At 44.4% G+C, this 18,812-nt stretch overlaps 1 protein-coding gene across 1 annotated transcript; it reads left to right on the forward strand.

Annotated features, from left to right (window-relative positions):
- Positions 1 to 2,656: 2,656 nt before the first annotated feature.
- On the forward strand, positions 2,657 to 16,696 carry LOC308276737 (vomeronasal type-2 receptor 116-like; the record flags this gene model as incomplete). The annotated part of the gene is made up of 7 exons (XM_080715577.1): positions 2,657 to 3,130; positions 6,351 to 6,496; positions 8,414 to 8,705; positions 11,383 to 12,189; positions 13,991 to 14,218; positions 15,368 to 15,386; positions 15,744 to 16,696. 7 exons carry the CDS (start codon positions 2,657 to 2,659, stop codon positions 16,694 to 16,696), a joined length of 2,919 nt encoding a protein of 972 aa, XP_080571703.1.
- Positions 16,697 to 18,812: the final 2,116 nt, after the last annotated feature.

Consider the following 18,812-nt stretch of genomic DNA (forward strand, 5'->3'; position numbering starts at 1 on the left):
AGTTGATGGGCCACTGATACAGCCGTGATGAAAAAAACAAGTTGAATCATTAACATTTGCACTTAGTAGATACACTGCCCAGAGACAAGAGGTACCACCTGCCAAGAAATAAGTTACTACACATTACCTTATTTTTTATTTTATTATATTTTATTTGGTGGTACTGGGGTTCCTGAAACCCTTCTACTTCCAGCTACACTCCCAGACCTATTTTATATTTTTCTTTGGAAACAGGGTCTCTTAAGCCAGCAAGGCTGGCTTAAAACACTGGGGATCCTCCTGTGTCTGCCTCCCAAGCAAGGAGATTACAAGTGTGTGCCACCAGCCTGGCTACACATTACCTTATTAACAGCTATAATAACTTCCCAATTAAAAAAAATAAAGGCTGGCAAGAGAATCTAAAGTATCTAGAGGCTGGGAAGAGAAAGTTGGACAGCATTCCATTTTGAGGCTCTCCAGCATTTCTGCCAGGCAAACTGCTTCTCTTCCCTTCCCTTTCTAATTCCTAATGACTTTGTAAAAAAAAAATTTGTTGCAGCTGCACTGAGACGTCTATTGATTTGAATTTCCTGATTCAATTTATCTATTTGAATGGAGGAAAAGAGCCCACAGTGCTGTTACAACTGTAACACCTTCCTGTGTTTGCTCAGTGCCATGCATGTTGTGATGCAGGTGGTTATTTATCTACTGGGCTGGGCTGGGAAGAGCCACAGAAGGCAGAGCCCACCATGAAGGGAAAGTAAGAGACTTTCCCAGGAAGTGAGCATCCCCCAGCCCACCAACTTGAGTGCACAGAGTTGCAGAGGGATGCTGGGTCAGCATAGAATTCCTTTTGTTTGAGATATTTAAGACCATATAAGCATGATGACTTACTGCAGATTTATAAGGGAGACTAGGTCAGGGTACAACACTGGATCTCCACTGGAGGAGGAAAACATGCAGGGAAAGCTCCATTCTCTTCTTCCATATCTCACAGCCTTTTCTTCAGGGTGGTGTTGAGGTCATGTGACTGATGCCCAACTGTGCCCATTTTAAGGAGACACAGGAGTATTAGGATTTAGTATTTCATGTTTGGCTCTTCAGTTCATTTGAGATAAGTTTGCATATGCTAAAAAATAAAGGATCACTGAGGAAATAAATATTCCATTGGGTGGTTGTTTATTAAAGGTAAGAAATTTATAGTTAAAAGTTTTGTCCAAAATTTTAGTTAGATAAGGAGAAATTATTGCAAGAAATGGATTTTACATAAGAGTAACTACAGTTAAAAACAATAAGATCTTGGACATAGTAGTGCATGCCTATTATCTCGATCCTTAGGAGGCTGAGATTGGATGATCACAGATTTGAGGATAGCCTCAGCATCTTAGCCAGGTCTTCAGCAATTTTCTGAGATCCAAATATCAAAATAAAACTAAAAGTGTTGCAAATATAACTCAGAATTAGACTACCCAGTGCCACGAAAAAAATCCCAACAAAAACTGAAACAAACAAATCCAATACACCAAGAAGTGTAGGCATGTGTGCTGTGTCACACTGAACCTCAGTGTGCTGTAAAACTGTAATTATACAGCATGAAATGCAGTAATAAAAGCATTCAAATTAAAAAGCAATCTACTGTCTTCTTGAAAAATACCAACAGAGCAGATCTTAAGTGTTCTCACCATAGAAAGAGAATGGTATGTGAGGTATCCAGAATTCCACAGTATAGATTTGCATCAAAAGTCTAGCTAGGCATGGTGGTGCACATTTGCATTCCCAGCATTTGAGCGGCTGAGACAGGAAGATTGTGGCTCGTGGGCAGCCTCACTTACTAGTGAGGGCCTTTGCAACTCAGTGAGACCCTGTTTCAAAAGAAAGAATAAAAAATAGATCTGAGGGTATGGATCAGAGGTAGAATGCCCCTGGGTTTCATTTCCAGCACCTCAAAAAAAAAATCTCAAACAGCATAAACATATGCATTTTATGGATATTAATTTTTTATAGAATTAAAAATAGGAAAACTGTGTAGACAAGATTTTTTACGAAGAGTGCTGGAAAATAATTGAGATGCAGCACTGGATGAATACCAGGCAAAGCACGGAGTTTCCTTAGTCTTGAGTTGTCAAACCATGCCATGGTGAGATCTTGCTTCCATTTCCCAGTGGGAAAGACAGTGGGTCAGGCTGCAGGAAGAGGTTTCCTTTTGCAAAGGGTTGGGGTGGGGTCCAGATCTTCTAAATTTAGGATAGTGTTCAGGTGCTTCTCACTGTGACATCACAGGCAGTCTGTCCTAACAGTGACATTTCAGGCGTGAAAATGGACTTTGATATGGCAAAAAAAAAAACCCAACCCAAACACGTAAATTAAATGAACTGCTTATTTTTCCTTCAGATGCAGAGAAGTGTACCTGGTGTTCCCCACATGAGTTCCCAAATACTGAGAGGAGCCGCTGCCTCCCCAAGGTGGTGTCCTTCCTAGCTTATGAGGACCCCATGGGGACGGCTTTGGCCTGTGCTGCTCTGGGCTTCTCTGCACTCACAGCTGGGGTTCTTGGGGTCTTTGTGAAGCACAGAGAGTCTAACATCATCAATCCAACAACCACACTCTCAGCTACACCCTGCTCGTCTCCCTCGTCTTCTGTTTCCTCTGCTCCTTGCTCTTCATTGGCCATCCCAACATGGCCACCTGCATCCTCCAGCAGATTACCTTTGGAGTCGGGTTCACTGTGGCTGTTTCCACTGTCTTGGCCAAAACTGTCACTGTGGTTCTGGCCTTCAAGGTCACTGGTCCTGGGAGGAGGATGAGGCAGCTCCTGGTGTCAGGGGCACCTAATTTCATCATCCCCATCTGTTCCCTGATCCATGTGATGCTCTGTGCCATCTGGCTGGGAACCTCTCCTCCCTTCATTCACACTGAAGCATACTCTGAACATGGCCACTTTTTTATCCTGTGCAACAAGGGCTCAGTTACCGCCTTCTACTGTGTCCTGGGATTCCTGGGTTCCCTGGCACTGGGGAGCTTCACTGTGGCTTTCCTAGCCAGGAACCTGCCTGACACCTTCAACGCAGCAAAGTTCCTGACCTTCAGCATGCTGCTGTTCTGCGGTGTCTGGGTCACCTTCCTCCCTGTCTACGACAGCAGAAAGGGGAAGGCACATGATTACTGCATATCAAAATAAATAAAAATAATAAATTACAAGAATGTGTATTTGGATAACTTTATCATTATTAAGGTTAAAAGAATACCCAGATTTACATATTACAACACCACAATTACCTTGTGTTCATGTAGTTACCCTGTGTCTCTATATTAGAGAACATGCATTGTTTTGAAGACTCACAAAGCCTGGAGAGCTTTACAGAGTGAATAGTTTTACCAGTTAGTTACTGTGTCCAGTGTGTTCAGCACCCTTTCAAACGAGACAGTCAACCCCTTTGACTCAACTGTTCAACTACTACTTTCACTCATAGTTGCACAAGAAAATATTTTATTTATTTTTTTGTTTTACTGGGGACTGTGTATCTTGTTACACACAACTGGTGCCATGACTTGAAGGTCAAACCAGAAAAACTTACTGGATAATTGTCTTAAGACAATTCTGCAATAAGTCCTTATGATTATATGGTCTTAAATAGAATGGCCCACAGGGCCATTACAACCATAACATCTTCATGTATTTGCTCAGTGCCATACATGTTGTGATGCAGGAGCTTATCTTTTGACTGTGCAGGGCAGGAATGAGCATGGAAGGCAGAGAACACCAAGAGGGGACAGGGAGAGGCTTTCCCAGGAAATGATCATCCATTAGCCCACCTACCTGAGTCCACACAGTTGCAGGGGGATGCTGGGTCAGCATAGAATTCATCTGTTTGAGATATTTAAGACCATATAAGCATGAGGAGTTAGTGCAGATTTATGAAGGAGACCAGGTCAAGATACAACCCTGGGTCTCCACTGGAGAAGGAGGACATGAAGGGAAAAGCTATAATCTCTCCTTCCTGGAATGTTCCAGATCTCACAGCCTTTTCTTCAGGGTGGTATCAAGGTCATGTGACTGATGCCCAAGTGTTTCCTTTTTAAGGATATACAGGAGAATTAGAAACGAGGAATTTACGGCTGGCTCCTCAGTTCATTTTAAGTTATGCATATGAGAGATGAAGGTTCACTGAGGAACTTAATATTTAGTTGGGGGAGGAAGAATGTTGATCAAAGATAAAAAATTTTCAGTTAAAACTTTTGTTCAAAAGTTCAGTTAGATAAGCAGGAATGAGTCCAAAAGATGGGTTGTACATCCCAGTCACTGCAGTTAAAAACAATGTACCATGCCAGCATGGTGGCGCACGCTTGTAATCCCAGCATTTGGGAGGCTAGAATAGAGGATCGCAGTTCGCGGACAGCCTCAGCTACTTAGTGAGTCCCTTCGCAACTCACTGAGACCCTGTTTTAAAATAAAGAATAAAAAATTGGGCAAGGGGTGTAGCTTGGAGGTCAAATGCCACTGGGTTCCATCCCCAGACCTGCCAAAAAATAAAAAATAAAATAATAAATAAAAACAATCTACCAACTTAGGCACCGTGGCTCTTGCCTGTTATCTGGGTTCTTGGGAGGCTGAGATTGGAGGATCACAGGTTTGAGGATAGCCTCAGCACCTTAGCCAGGTCTTCAGCAACTTACCAACACTCCATTTCAAAAGACAAAATAAAAAAGGTTGTGAATGTAAGTCACAGGAAGATACCCAGTATCAAGAAAAACAATCCCACAAAACCCCCAAACAAAACCACTACACCAAGAGCATGTATGCTGTATCACAATGAACCACACTGTACTGATAATTGCAATCATACAGCATGAAATGCCCTAATAAAAGCATTCAAATTAAAAAGCAATCTATTATGTTCTTGAAAAGTATCCAGAGAGCAGATCTTAAGTGTGCTCACTGTAGAAAGAGAAAGGTATGCGAAGTCTCCAGAAATTCCACAAGATATACTTGTCTCAAAATATCTCATATACCATAAATATATGCATTTTATGGCTATTTATGTTTTTAAAAATAAAACTTGGAAAACTATGTATAGAAGGTTTTCCACGAAGAGTGTTGGGGAAAAAAAAAGAGACGTCAGCACTAGATGAATATGGGGTAAAGCACTGAGTTTTCTTAGTTGTGGCTTGTTACAGGTCTCAGGAAGTTGCTGAGAGCTTGGCTAATTGGCTGATGCTGGAACCTGTGATGCTCTGGTCTCAGCCTCCCAGGTACTGAGATGACAGGTGTGCGCCGCCACGCCCAGCTGCAGACATTTTCTGAGATGGTTACTGATTCCATCATGATTATTGAGGTTGCCTTTGACTCAAACTTTAACATAAATGTTATCTACGTTCTTCTTTTTTGCCACCTGCCAATTCAGACACAGGACACTTTCGTGTAATGTTTATGTATTATGCATGATGCCTATTCTCCCCTTACCTAAAAATTATTTAGAGAGTCGAGCGAGGTAGCCACACCTGTCATCCCAGTACCTTGGAGGCTGAGACCAGAGGATTGGAGGTTTGAGGCCAGTCTCAACAAGTTAGTGAGATGTTTCCAAATAAAAAACTAAAAAAGGCTGGGAGTGTGAAACCCTAGTCCCAATATTTTCTACTTAGTTGAATTTTTTATATTTTTGACCTTAGATTTTTAGTGATGAACACACTGTTATACAGGTTTTTATGGAGACAATCGCCTGTCTTCCACTCTGAATCCAAAGTCTAGGGCCCGTACTCCCCTGCTCACCTGAAGTAAGCATTCAAAGCTGCAGCCAGAATTTCGTAGAATAAGAGCATCATGCCAGAGACCTTGTCCTGCTCACCTTGTCCTGTCCCTCAGGATAGTGGGCTGTTGCCAAGTCTAAACTTCTGGGTTCTCAGCAACTCAGGGCTGCTGTGGTCTCCAGAGCCTTACTGGACCATGATGAAATCATGGTGGGTGTGGAGAAGCCGAGGCACAAACATGTTTTTGAAAAGTGTTTTCATCAGAATGGAGGTGACAGGTGCAGAGCCCCGGGCAGTGGGTCCCCGAGCTCCTGGACGGGATGGCAGCAGAGCTACGAATTGACAGGGTGCTGGAGCTGCTGTGACCACAGCCAACACCGCTCAGTTCTCAGCTCCAACTCCCTTTGAATAACCCCTTTCCTTCTCCCTGTGTCTCTGCTGGGAAGGCATCTGCACAAATTGCACAAGTCAGGGCATGGGGCAACAGGGGGACGCCATTGTGCCCGCACAGATGACACCTGGATCCTGCTCCTTCTCTGCATAGCTCAGCCTGAAAGCAGCATTGTCTATGTCAGGCTGATCCTGAGATGTCCTTATCTCTTTTTCTTTTTTTCCTGATCCTGCAGCCCTTACACACACCCTCATCCTCCCATGAAGAGGCTGTTGAAATGTGCTGGAAATACCAAAGGCCGAATATACAGAAAGATGGAGACCTGGTGCTGGGGCTCTTTTTCCACCTTTACTATGCAACACAAGATTTCTCCATGAACTGGTAATCTTTTTTAATGAAGACGGAGGGCAGGGGATCTGTTATATAAGTTCCACTCTAAACTAGTGTTATGCTTGGCCGTGGCTGTGTGATTTTCTGGGTGTTTCTTTTGGCACTGGGGATTGGACCCAGGGCATTCTGTCTCTGAGCAAAATTTTCAGCCCTTTAAATTTCATTTAATGATTTTTTTTTGTGGTATGGGGGATGAAACTCAGGGGCATTCTACCTCTGAGCTACACCCCAGACCTATTTTCTTCTATTTGGAAACAGGCTCACACTAAGTTGCAGAGGTCCTAAATAGCTGAGGCTGGCTGAAAATCCGCACTCTTCCTGAACCCAGGAGTGCACTACCATTGAGCTGTATCCCAGGTTTATTTATTTATTTATTTATTTATTTATTTATTTATTTTAGTACTGGGGTTTGAACCAAGGGGCATTTGTCCACTGAGCTATACCCCCAAACACTATTTTTAATTCTTTATTTTGAAACAGGGTCTCACTGAGTTGCAGAGGGCCTCACTAAGAAGCTAGGGTTGTCTGTAAACTGCAATCCTCCTGTCTCAGCCTCCCAAAAGCTGGGAATTCAAGTATGTGCCTCCATACCCAGCTTGCTGCTATTTGTTTTTGTAAAAAAAAAAACAGCCTCAGCAACTTAGCAAAGCTCTCTTTAAAAAAATAAAATGAAACTAAAAGGGCTGGTGTGTAGCTCATAGGTAGAAAGCCAATAGGCTCAATCTCCAGTGCCACAGAAAAAATTAAAAGGGTTTGGATTTAGCACAGAGGTAGAGTGCCCCTGGTTTTAATCCCAATAATCACACACACACACACACACACACACACACACACACACACACAAAAAAAAGTTTTCTTAAATGAATTATTTCAGAAACATAAGCCTTTGACAGGTAGCTCTAAAATGCAAGAACTACCTTTGATAAAACTAGGTACACAATATATCAGAGAAAGGGCAGAGGGGAGAGGAGGAAGAATCAAGGGACATTCTCTACAGAGAGAGAAAGTCCAGGAACACAAAGAGAGGATGTTGAAACCTACAAAAACTAATTATAGGTCCTGAATCATGTGTTCGCATTTGAAGAAAAACATGATGACCAGCTGCTCTCTTAAGTGTCTGTGGATTATAACTGGTCAGTAAAGCGTGAGCTGCTCAGAATCCCTCTGGGAAACCTGAGAAAGGGGAAACTTCTCCCTAGGCTTTGGTCAGCAGGCAGGGCAGAGGCTGGCTAAGGATTCCTGAACACAGGGAAAACCAGCACTGCTTGTGTCTTGGTTCTAAGAGGAAAAGGAGGACAGGTTTGTCTGAGCTGGCCTCTTGGCTCATGGCTGTAAACTCAGTACTGGAGAGGCAGAGAAGGAAAATCACAGTTTCAAGGCTGGTCTCAGAAACTTAGTGAAATTTTTGTTACCCTAGTGACATCCATTTTCAAGAAAAAACAAATGTGTGTAGAGGGTGTGGCTCAGCGGTAGAAAGCCTAGGTTCTGCTTGGGTTCAACCCTCAGCATCATAAAAGAAGAGAGTTCATGAAGAAGGGTGTGAGCCACATTCACTCATTTCCCTAACAACTTCCTGCTCCTGTTGTACCCATTAATGGACCTCAAATTTATAGAAACTCAGCAAAGTGCTCCAGTTGACAGTGATAGCATCCAGCATAACTCCACCTCAACCCACTCCAAATGTCCCAAAAACCTCTCAGTGTTAAGGACAAAATTGGCTTCTCAAATGTCCAAGAGTCATTTCAAGGTCATTGAGAACCCTGGGAACCTTACTCACACAGGGTCCAAAGGCCAGGGCCACCTCTGCATTGCCTCCTGGATCTAGCCTGTCTGGTGCTGATGCTGGCTCAGGACTCAGCCATGAGCCTCCTGACCTCACCTTCTCCCTGATGCTGCTCCTCTGTCCAGGTGGCTTTGGAAGAAATACCAACACGTGCTGGCCTTTTACTTCACCATCGAGGAGATCAACAGGGACCCGCACCTGCTCCCCAACCTGACCTTGGGGTTTCAGCTTTACAATGTCTACTCCAGTGAACGCAGGACCCTTGAGAACACTCTGATGTGGCTGTCAGGTGGTGACGTGATTCTCCCCAACTACGTGTGCAAGAGAAATTACAGTCCTGTTGCCGCCATCGCTGGGACCTCACCAACATTTTCGGCTGAGATTGGAGCCCTGTTGCAGCTCTACAAAACCCCTCAGGTAAGTTGGCCAAGAATTCTGTAAAGAAATGTGCAGATTTCCCCTAGTGCTTGTCCCTAATGTGTGATCAAGACAAAAGTAGGATTTAAGTGCCTATCAGTCATGAGGATTCAGGTGATTGGGTCTTAGTGAATTCCCAAACTCTTGAGAATATCAGCTGTGTGAGGAGAAAGATGAAGACAAGCTCTGGAGATTAAGCATCTAACTAGGCTGGACATGGAGCTCACCTGTGATCCCAGTACTTGGGAGGCTGTGGGAGCAGGACCACAGGTTGGAGACCAGGCTCAGAAACATAATGAGACCCTAGGCTACTCAGTGAGACCCTGTTTCCAAATGAAAAATGCTGCTTTTCCCGGAATGTAGCTCAGAGGTAGGAGGTAGAATGGCCTTGAGCTCAATCCCCAATGCAAATAATAAATAAATAAATAAATAAGTAAATAAAAAGTGTCAACTATATATTTGTCTCCCACACACTGGGAAGATTGACTCCCGATGGCTCATACCTGTGAGCCTCCCTGGAGACGACCACAGCATAGAGACTGTCCACTCAGGACATGACAACTTCAGACGCCTCCATCAGAGACTGTCATGTGTAGGGAGAGCAGTCCCTGGGCATCTGGCTGGCATTTGTGGCAACAATAAAGTCCATTGTGCCTCTAAGGATCCCAAGGAGAGCGGAGGGTCAGAGACACCCATCCTGGGGCTTACCCACAGCCTCTGCCCAGCCTGCCTCACTCATGTCCATCCAAGCAGATCTCTTGAGAGCCCACCCAGTGACATTCCTCCTAAAGCAAATGATTAGGAATTCACTGTTACAGCACCCAACCAGCTGGAGAAGTGGGATATGGCTGGATGAGGTGTTTGTGGGCATAGTCTTGGAAAATGTATGTGTCCCTGCCCCCCTCCATCTCACTTGCTGCTTTCACTACTTTCTCCTTCTCTGTTCATCTGCCATGTCTTGTCACCAAAGTCTCTGACTTGGAGACATCTGAACATGGATAGAGGAACAGCAACTCCAGAACTTCTAAATCCATGAGCCCAATAAACCTTTCCTCATTTCAGCTGTGCTCGTCAGGTACTTTGGTCAGACTGATAACAGAGCAGAAGAATCAGACCTCCCCATGTCACTGCTTCTTTGCAGGAAGCTCTGGAAATAATTCTAACAATCAGGATGGTGTCACTGCCAAACACAGGCAGCAGCTTAGCAGCATTGTGTTCAGGGAAAAATAGGTTTTAGAAAACTAGAGTATAAATGGAAGTAATCCTCTAGATAACCTCAGTCCTTGTGTTCATAACTGATGTCCAGACTACCAGGAGGTCAGTGTAGTATGAAGACATTCCATCATCAGTGTGCACAGGCAGCATGGGTGGCTGGTGCTGGCTCTGCTCCACAAGAGCAAAATAAAACTTTCTATCTCAGCGCTGCACCCACGCCATACCTCCTTCTTCCCAGGCAGGAGGTGAAAGCAGTTGGAAATCTCACCTTTCCATTTCTTTTTCTTTTGAAATTGTGGTACTGATGCCGGGTGTGGTGGCGCACACTTGTAATCCCTGCACTTGGGAGTCGGAAACAAGAGGATCACGCAGGTTTGAAGCCAGCCACACTGGCTTAAGAGACCCTGTTTCCAAATAAAAAAGTATAAAAATAGGTCTGGGAGTGTAGCCCGGAAGTAGAAGGGTTTTCAGGAACCCCAGACCACCAGAATAATAATAAATAAATAAATAAATAAATAAATAAATAAATAAACAAATAGTGGTACTGTGCACCCAAACCAGGGACATTCTCCCTCTAAGTAACACCCCAAGACCTTATTTTTATTTTAAATCAGAGCCTTAACTAAGTTGCAGAGGCTGACTGAGAACCTGCAATCATCCTTTCTCACTTAACCAAGTACAGGGATTATGATTGTATGTCAGTGTGGATCCTCTTTACTTTTAAAAGGTAAGAACACTAAAACATATGGTGTTTTCTGTGCCCACAATGGGTGAACAGATAAGGTCTATAGGTCTTCCTCTCCACTCAAAAGTATTTTATTCAATATCTCTCTCTCTCTCTCTCTCTCTCTCTCTCTCTCTCTCTCTCTCTCTCTCTCTCTCTCCCTCTCTCCCTCTCCCTCTCTCTCTTTCTCTCTCCCACCCTCTCTCTCCCTCCTTCTCCCTCTCCCTCTCCCTCTCAACTCTCACTCTCTCTCACTCTCTGATTTGATCTCAGGGAGATTCTACTCCAGGACAGAGACTCTGCATTTTTTGCTAATTAATGTTTTTGGTAGTGGAGACTGAACTCAGGAGAATTCTACATTCAAACTATACTGCCAACTCTTTTTGATTCTTTACTTGGAACCAGGGTGTCACTGAGTTGAAGCGGGCCTCCCTAAGTAGTTGAGGCTGTCCAAGAACTGCAATCCTCCTGTCTCAGCCTCCCAGGTGTTGCGATTACAAATGTGTGCCACCAAACCTGGCTCAGTTTTTTCTTTGAAACAGGACCTTTCTAATTTGCTGGGGATGGTCTGCCACTTGCAATCCTCCTGTCTGAGCCTCACAATCACAGAGGTCACCGATGTGTGCAACTTTGCCTGTTTGAATAGCCCTGTAATGCACAGAATAGTCTAATTACTTTCTCAGGCAGACAACCCCAAGGCCGTATAAACTCAGAATCATATATTGTTTGATTTCTCAGGTCACGTACGGACCTTTTGATCCCATGCTAAGTGACAAAGAGCAGTTCCAGTCACTCTACCAGATGGCCCCTGAGGACAGCTCTCTGGCCCAGGCAATGGTCTCATTGCTGCTGCATTTTGGCTGGACGTGGGTGGCCATCTTAATATCTGATGATTTGAAAGGAGAACAGTTCCTTCAGGATCTGAATGTAGAAATGGTGAAGAAATATATCTGTGTGGCCTTAACAGAAAGGCTCCCTATCCTTAAGAAATCACATATACCAGGTGTCATCTCTGCCCTGAGCAGGCTCAGCATTCCACCTGCAAACGTGCATATACTCTATGGAGAAGCAGAGAGTCTCATCATGGTGGACCTCATTGCACATTTCTTTCTCACCACAGGGAAGGTGTGGATCATGGCAGACAAGTGGGACATCACTGTGTTGGAGATGATGCAAATACTGCATTCCTTCCATGGAAGCTTCTCGTTTTCACAACACAAGCGGGAAATCCCTGGCTTCCAAAACTTTCTCAAGACTGTCACCCCTTCCCAGTACCCAGATGATTTTTTCTTCAGTAAATATTGGATGCACCATTTTAACTGCTCACCCACTGGGTCATCATGTGGGAAGATTGGAGAGTGTGGACCAAATACCTCCTTAGAGACTATGACACAATATAGCGACATCATGATGTTATCTGACTCCAGCTATTTCCTCTATAATGCTGTGTATGCCGTGGCCCACGTCCTCCATGAGGTGCTTGTGGAGAGAATAGCACAGGGATCTCCAGAGGATGCAGAGCAGCCCAGGCCCCCTCCATGGCAGGTAAGGCTTCCCCAGGAGCAGGCCAGGGCTGAGCACCTGCTGGCACCTGTGGGTACCATAGAGAGGGGTGTCCTGACTGTGTTCTCATCTCTAGACCAGCAGGGTCCAGCAAGAAGGATCATATGCACCTTCAAACTGGCTCTAGGTATAGTTGGAAATCTTACCCATGTGGGAAGAGTTCTGTTTTTGAGAGCTTCCATCTCTATTTAATTATAAAACTGAACCAGGAAAGCATTTTCTGTTGCAGGATAAAATGCTTTCATATATATGAACACAAATCATAAATGAGAGGGTGATTAAAATTGTTCTGATCTGCACTGTTTTTGGAATGTATTCAATGCTGGGAGACATGGACTCAGTGCCCATGTCTGATTCTGGGTACTTTGCATCGATAAAGTAGACTCTACCCATTTAGGCTCTATTATTCTACATCTCTATTACATATAAGATGACTCTGGGAAATGAATTGGTTTTAAGCCTCTTCCTCTGCTTCTCCATTTTCTTACTCTTCCATATTATTTTGGAAGTGGGGACACCCCAGCCCTTTAAATGTTTTTAAATGTCTTTCAATTTTTATATTAATTTTGACACATGGTTTCAGAAGTATCTAAGAGCTTCACTCAGAGGCTGAGGTGGGCCTTGAACTTTTGATCCTCCTGTCTCAACCTCAAGTACTTGGTGACAGGAATGTGCCATTGCATCCAGTTCAGACCTTATTATTTTCTAAAACCTATAAATAACACTGGAATATGGCCTGTGGCTCCACTTCTAAGTAGGAGACCATGGATGGTTCCTATCATCTAAGACTGGCCTCTAGGTTTGAGATGGATGTTTAGCGATTTTAATCCTAACTGATCTGAATCAATAGTCTATGTATGAAACACGTTTATCAACTAATGCACAATAGTCAACATCACTAATCATTTTTCTGGAATATCTAAATGAATTTACTCAGTAGACAAAGGAAAATATGTAAAATGCAACATCAGAAAATCTCTTCTACAGTCTAATTTCTATTTTTCCTATAATAATGTTCGATGTGTCATTTGGTTCTTATTGGACATTGCAACGTAGAAAAGGAGGTCACGGTGTCCAGGTGGATTGCAAAGGTGGAAGGGTCAATTATTTAGAAAAGCAACAAATCAGAGGCTTGTGATTTTTCTCAATACAGTGCCCTGGGCACCACAGACTCACAGATTAGCATGCTTGATTCAAAACCTCCTTAGAATTGACAGTTGTTTTTTCAGTTGGGGGACACCAGTGGCTCCCTGAAATGTCAGAAGACTATAGCCTGGTCATTAAGAAAGTGTAACAGCAGAGACAAGGGTCCCATGTTCTGCCTTCTTTAAACTTTCATTGATATAAAACTGATAAGTCAATCAAAGTACATATTTTATCTTACTGTTTTGATAAGGTGTGATGTGTACACACAAGGCTGCCCTCCCCAGGATGCAGGCTCTGAATAGCTCAAACCCTGTTGTGGCCTAAGACAAGGATTTGCTTCCAATCTGATCCAAATAGACTTGCTGGTCAGGGTTATGGCAGAACCTCTGACAATGCCAACCTCTTGGCCTATCCTAGAATCTCTGGACTCCATGGCTCCACCACATTGCCCATGGGAGAACTCTTCCCCTCCCTTGAGTCCATGAGAAAGTGACCATCAAAACAGAAAGACCAGAGCCTCTCCCCAGGAGGAATCCTGAGCCTGGGGAGGTGGGAAGAAGGACTGCCTAGGAATTAAGGGCTTTCCACCTTCCGTTTGTATGCATGCCTCATTGCCACATCAATGCCTCTCCTCCAGCTCCATCCACTCCTGAAGAAACTCCAGTTTACCAACAGTGCTGGGCAGCTCATATCCTTAGACAAGAAAGAAAGCCATGGGGTTGAGTATGATATCCAGAATGCTGTGAATTTCCCTGGTGGCCTTGGGTTGCTGGTTAAAGTTGGGGAGTTTGCCTCTGGAAGTCCACTCCATCAAGGCTTGGTCATCAATGAAGAGATCATAGAATGGCCTATTGGTTTCATACAGGTATGATTCTGTTTCCTTATTGAATAAACAAAGAGGAACATAAGTAGAGTTGAGGCCAGGTGTGATGGAACATGTGTGGAATCCTAGTAACTTGGGATGCTGATACAGGAAGATTGCAGGTTCCAGGACAGCCTGAACAACATAGCAAGACTGTTTCAAAGACAAAAAGAAAAGTAAACACACACATAAAAATAAAATAGGGCTATCTCAGTTGTAGACTTTCCCTGGCTTCAATCAGTAGTACCACAGTAAAAAAAAATGAATTGATAAGTAAAAAATAAATAAACAAACAAATAGGGTCTTGAAGGGCTTAGGGTACAGCTCAGGTGTATAGCTTTTGCCTGGCATGTTCAATCCTAATTACTGCAAAAGTAGTTAAGTAAATAGAGTCCTGAGGTGATGCCAAGTGTGAATCCTTTATCTCTGCACCAAGTGGTGTGTCACACACTCTGAGTTTCTCTGTAGATTTGATGTAGAGATAGATGTAGAGGTAGATATATAGTGAGAGAGATAGGAAGAGAGAGAGAGAGAGAGAGAGAGAGAGAGAGAGAGAGAGAGAGAGAGAGAGAGAGAGAGAGAGAGAGAGAGAGAGAGAGAGAGAGAGAGAGCGCACAATCCTCATCAAAGATACAAATCTATAATATTATGAGGCATACCAGCTGAAAGAACCACAGAGAATCTCAAATAGAAATGAGGTTACATAAGAAGAGATAGAAGTCTGGGTGTTTGGCTGGTGATGTCTAACCCAACATGATCCTGTGCCATGGTGACATTTGGTGAGAACTTGAGGAGAGACAGCAGCTCAGCATAGGAGCCCTGAATCAGGTGTCCCTGTAGGATCCAATGGTGACCTTTGGTGTTATGAGAGATGACCTCTTTCAGGTCAAAGTTCTTTCTTATTTGGAAAGAGATTCTGACTCACTTTTAAAGTAGATAATAACACAGCACATTCTAACCATCACCTGGTTTCCCTCAGACTCCTCGGTCTGTGTGCAGCCAGAGCTGTGGCCCAGGATTCAGGAGAATCCCCCAGGAAGGAAGACCTGTCTGTTGCTTTACTTGTGTTCCATGCCCAGAGGGACACATTTCCAATAACACAGGTAAATTTCATAGCCACCCTACAGTAATCTTCTCTGTCAAATTTTTCAGGGATTGGAGATGCTGTATGGTATAACAAGCTGACTTCTGGGTTGATCATGTATCAGGAAAGTTTTCTGTTGAAGGCTCTGGGTAGTGTTATAAGCATGGCAGTCCTCCTGTCATGAGAAGACCCAGGGTTGTGGGAAGGGACTTGGTGACATGACTGAGCCACAGGAGGAGCCACCTGGACCCACAGTGAGCTCAGTGTCCCTGGGAGCGTGGGTTCAGGATTCTCTGGCTCAGAGAAGGAATACACTGCTCAGGGGCTTCTCTTGAACATCACGAGCATCCTGTCCTCACAGTAACATTGCAGTGGTGAACATGGACTTAGATGTGGCAAAGAGGACAAATCAATAACTATGAACTACTGATCTTTCCCTTCTAGAATCAGAGCAGTGCACCCAGTGCCACTCACATGAGTACCCAAACACAGAGAGGAGCCGCTGCCTCCCCAAGGTGGTAGCCTTCCTGGCTTATGAGGACCCCCTGGGGACGGCTCTGGCCTGTGCTGCTCTGGGCTTCTCTGCGCTCACAGCCGGGGTTCTTGGGGTCTTTGTGAAGCACAGAGACTCTGCCATCGTCAAGGCCAACAACTGTGCTCTCAGCTACGTCCTGCTCCTCTCCCTCACCTTCTGTTTCCTCTGCTCCTTGCTCTTCATTGGCCGTCCAAACATGGCCACCTGCATCCTCCAGCAGATTACTTTTGGAGTCGTGTTCACTGTGGCTGTTTCCACTGTCTTGGCCAAGACTATCACCGTGGTTCTGGCCTTCAAGGCCACGGGTCCTGGGAGGAGGATGAGGCAGCTCCTGGTGTCAGGGGCACCTAATTTCATCATCCCCATCTGCTCCCTGATCCAAGTGATGCTCTGTGCCATCTGGCTGGGAACATCTCCTCCCTTCATTGACACTGATGCATACTCTGAACATGGCCACATCTTCATCGTGTGCAACAAGGGCTCAGTCACTGCCTTCTACTGTGTCCTGGGATACCTGGGCTCCCTGGCCCTGGGAAGCTTCACGGTGGCTTTCCTGGCCAGGAACCTGCCTGACACCTTCAACGAAGCCAAGTTCCTGACCTTCAGCACGCTGCTGTTCTGCAGTGTCTGGGTCACCTTCCTCCCTGTCTACCACAGCAGCAAGGGGAAGGCCATGGTGGCCGTGGAGGTCTTCTCCATCTTGGCCTCCAGTGCGGGGCTCCTGGGCTGCATCTTTGCCCCCAAGTGCTATATCATTCTCATAAGACCTGAGAAGAACTCTCTGAAAGGTCTGAAGGACAGAAGTTCCAAGAGAAATAAGATTTCTGAGGACTTTCCTCATAAATCTCCCTCCTCTTTTTAAAGCTATGACAAAAATCTAGCCTGGTTATGTGTTTTGGTATTGTTCATTTTCCTGTCGTCCTCCTCCTTCTAGATACTGAGGATTGAGCGCAGAGGCATTCTACCTCTGACCTACATTCCCAATGTTGTTTTTTTTGTTTTTAAACAGGTCTCTCTAGGTTGTTGAGAGCCTTGCTAAGTTGCTGATGCTGTCCTGGAACCTGTGGTGCTCTGGTCGCAGCCTCCCAGGTACTGGGATGACAGGTGTGTGCCACCACACCTGGCTGCAGACATTTTCTGGGATGATCACTGATTCCATAATGATTACTCAGTTTGCCTTTGACTCTTAACTTTAACATAAACTTTATCTACTTTTTTATTTTGTGCCACCTACATATTCAGAAGCAGTACATTTTTCTATAATGAATTATGTAATGTGCATGGTACCTATTTGCTCCTTACCTAAATATTACTTAGAGAGCCAGCCACAGTGGCACACACCTGTCTTCCAAGTACTTGGGAGGCTGAGATAGGAGGATCACAGGTTTCAAGTCAATCTCAGCAACTTAGTGAGGTGCTGTTTTCAAATGAAAAACAAAAAAGGTTGAATATTCCCTGGGCTCAACTCTTGGTCCCATCAATTTTTATTTAGTTGAATTTTTTTAGTTTTGACCTTAGATTTTTATTCATTTTTATTCACTGTGCTCTGAGTTTTCACTGAGACAATTATTTTGCATCCACACTGAATTCCAAGTCCAGGGCCCGTGCCCCCTACTCGCTCACCTGGAGTAAGCAGTCAAGGAACACGTGGCAGCTACAGTTTGGTGGAACAAGAGCATCATGGTATAGAAGCCACTGGAGGCTTTCAGCATGTCAGGAGGCGAGGGCCATGCAGGTGTGGGCAGAGTGGAGATAGGAGGCCCAGGAGAGGCCCGGGTGGCTCTGGCCTCTTTGTGTGAAGAGTCAGCCAAGACTTCCTCCCTTCCTCCTGTGCTGGGATCTGGGTGCATTTCATGCCAGACCTATGGTTCTAGGAGTAAAGTTGTGGGGTCCCAGGAAGCTGTGTCCTCAGAGGAGCACAGAAAAACCGAGAATTGAAAAATGAAGGTAGGCTCAGGTTGAATTTTGAGTGGTTGCTTTGACAAAGCCTATTAGCAATAAATGAGCATTAAATAATACATGTCATACAAGCAAGTCTAACCATTTAGGTCGAATAAGTGTGCTGGAGAACACACAATTATATTAATTCAGAGCAATTTAATTAATTAGAAAAATAATATGATACAAACATGGAGTGGGAAATAATGAATCAAGTCCAGGAATGGAAAAGGGGATTCAGGAGTTGATAGAGCGGTTTGGAGTCTTGGGGATCCTCAGGCAGGGACAAGAGCAGGACCCTAGTGGTCGCTGGATGATAGTGACACACACACAGGTGGGCTGCTGTGGTGTGAGCAAAGTGCCCCACGCTGCTTATAGGAAGGCAGGTCTCTTCCTAGGATGTCACGGGCTCTGCACAGCGTCTTAGCAGGCTCCTCAAACAAACATCATGAGATTCCTGTTAGCAGTCACAAATGTATTGATGATGTGTGTCCATCAGAGGAGAGGAGACAGTTCCTGACCCATGGGTCTGTTATCAAGTGCTGGTCTGAGTCCTGTGCTGACCATCCAGACAAGTTTCTGAAGTTATAAGCTGGCAGAAATAAACAAATTAAACTCATAGTTTCTCAAGTTGTTTGAGCTATTTGCTGGCATGTGTAAACAAGTTGTTTATGAGTTTCTGAAAATTCTTTTATATTCCATACTCGATACTTCTTTGGCCATTATTTTTAAAAAATGCTATGGTATTGATTTTTTTTAAAAAAGTGAACGGCAGGCAGAGTCTGGGCTCTGGGCAGGCACTCAGGCAAGGAGAGGCGGCAGCTTGGCCTGGTACACTGCAGAGCTCCCTTCCCCTTGGCTCTTTGTCCCAATGATACCCATAGTAAGAATGTAGACGCAATTAAACCTTTAGCCTTAAAAATACATAGAAGCGATAAGTGCCTCCGTTTACCTCCTCTTTGGTGACCCAGCCTTTACTTTAAAGCACCCATAGTTGATGGGCAACTGATACAGCATAGATTATACCAAAAAGATGGATC

This window comes from Muscardinus avellanarius, assembly GCF_963383645.1.
Source record: "Muscardinus avellanarius genome assembly, chromosome: 18".
Lineage (NCBI taxonomy): Eukaryota > Metazoa > Chordata > Mammalia > Rodentia > Gliridae > Muscardinus > Muscardinus avellanarius.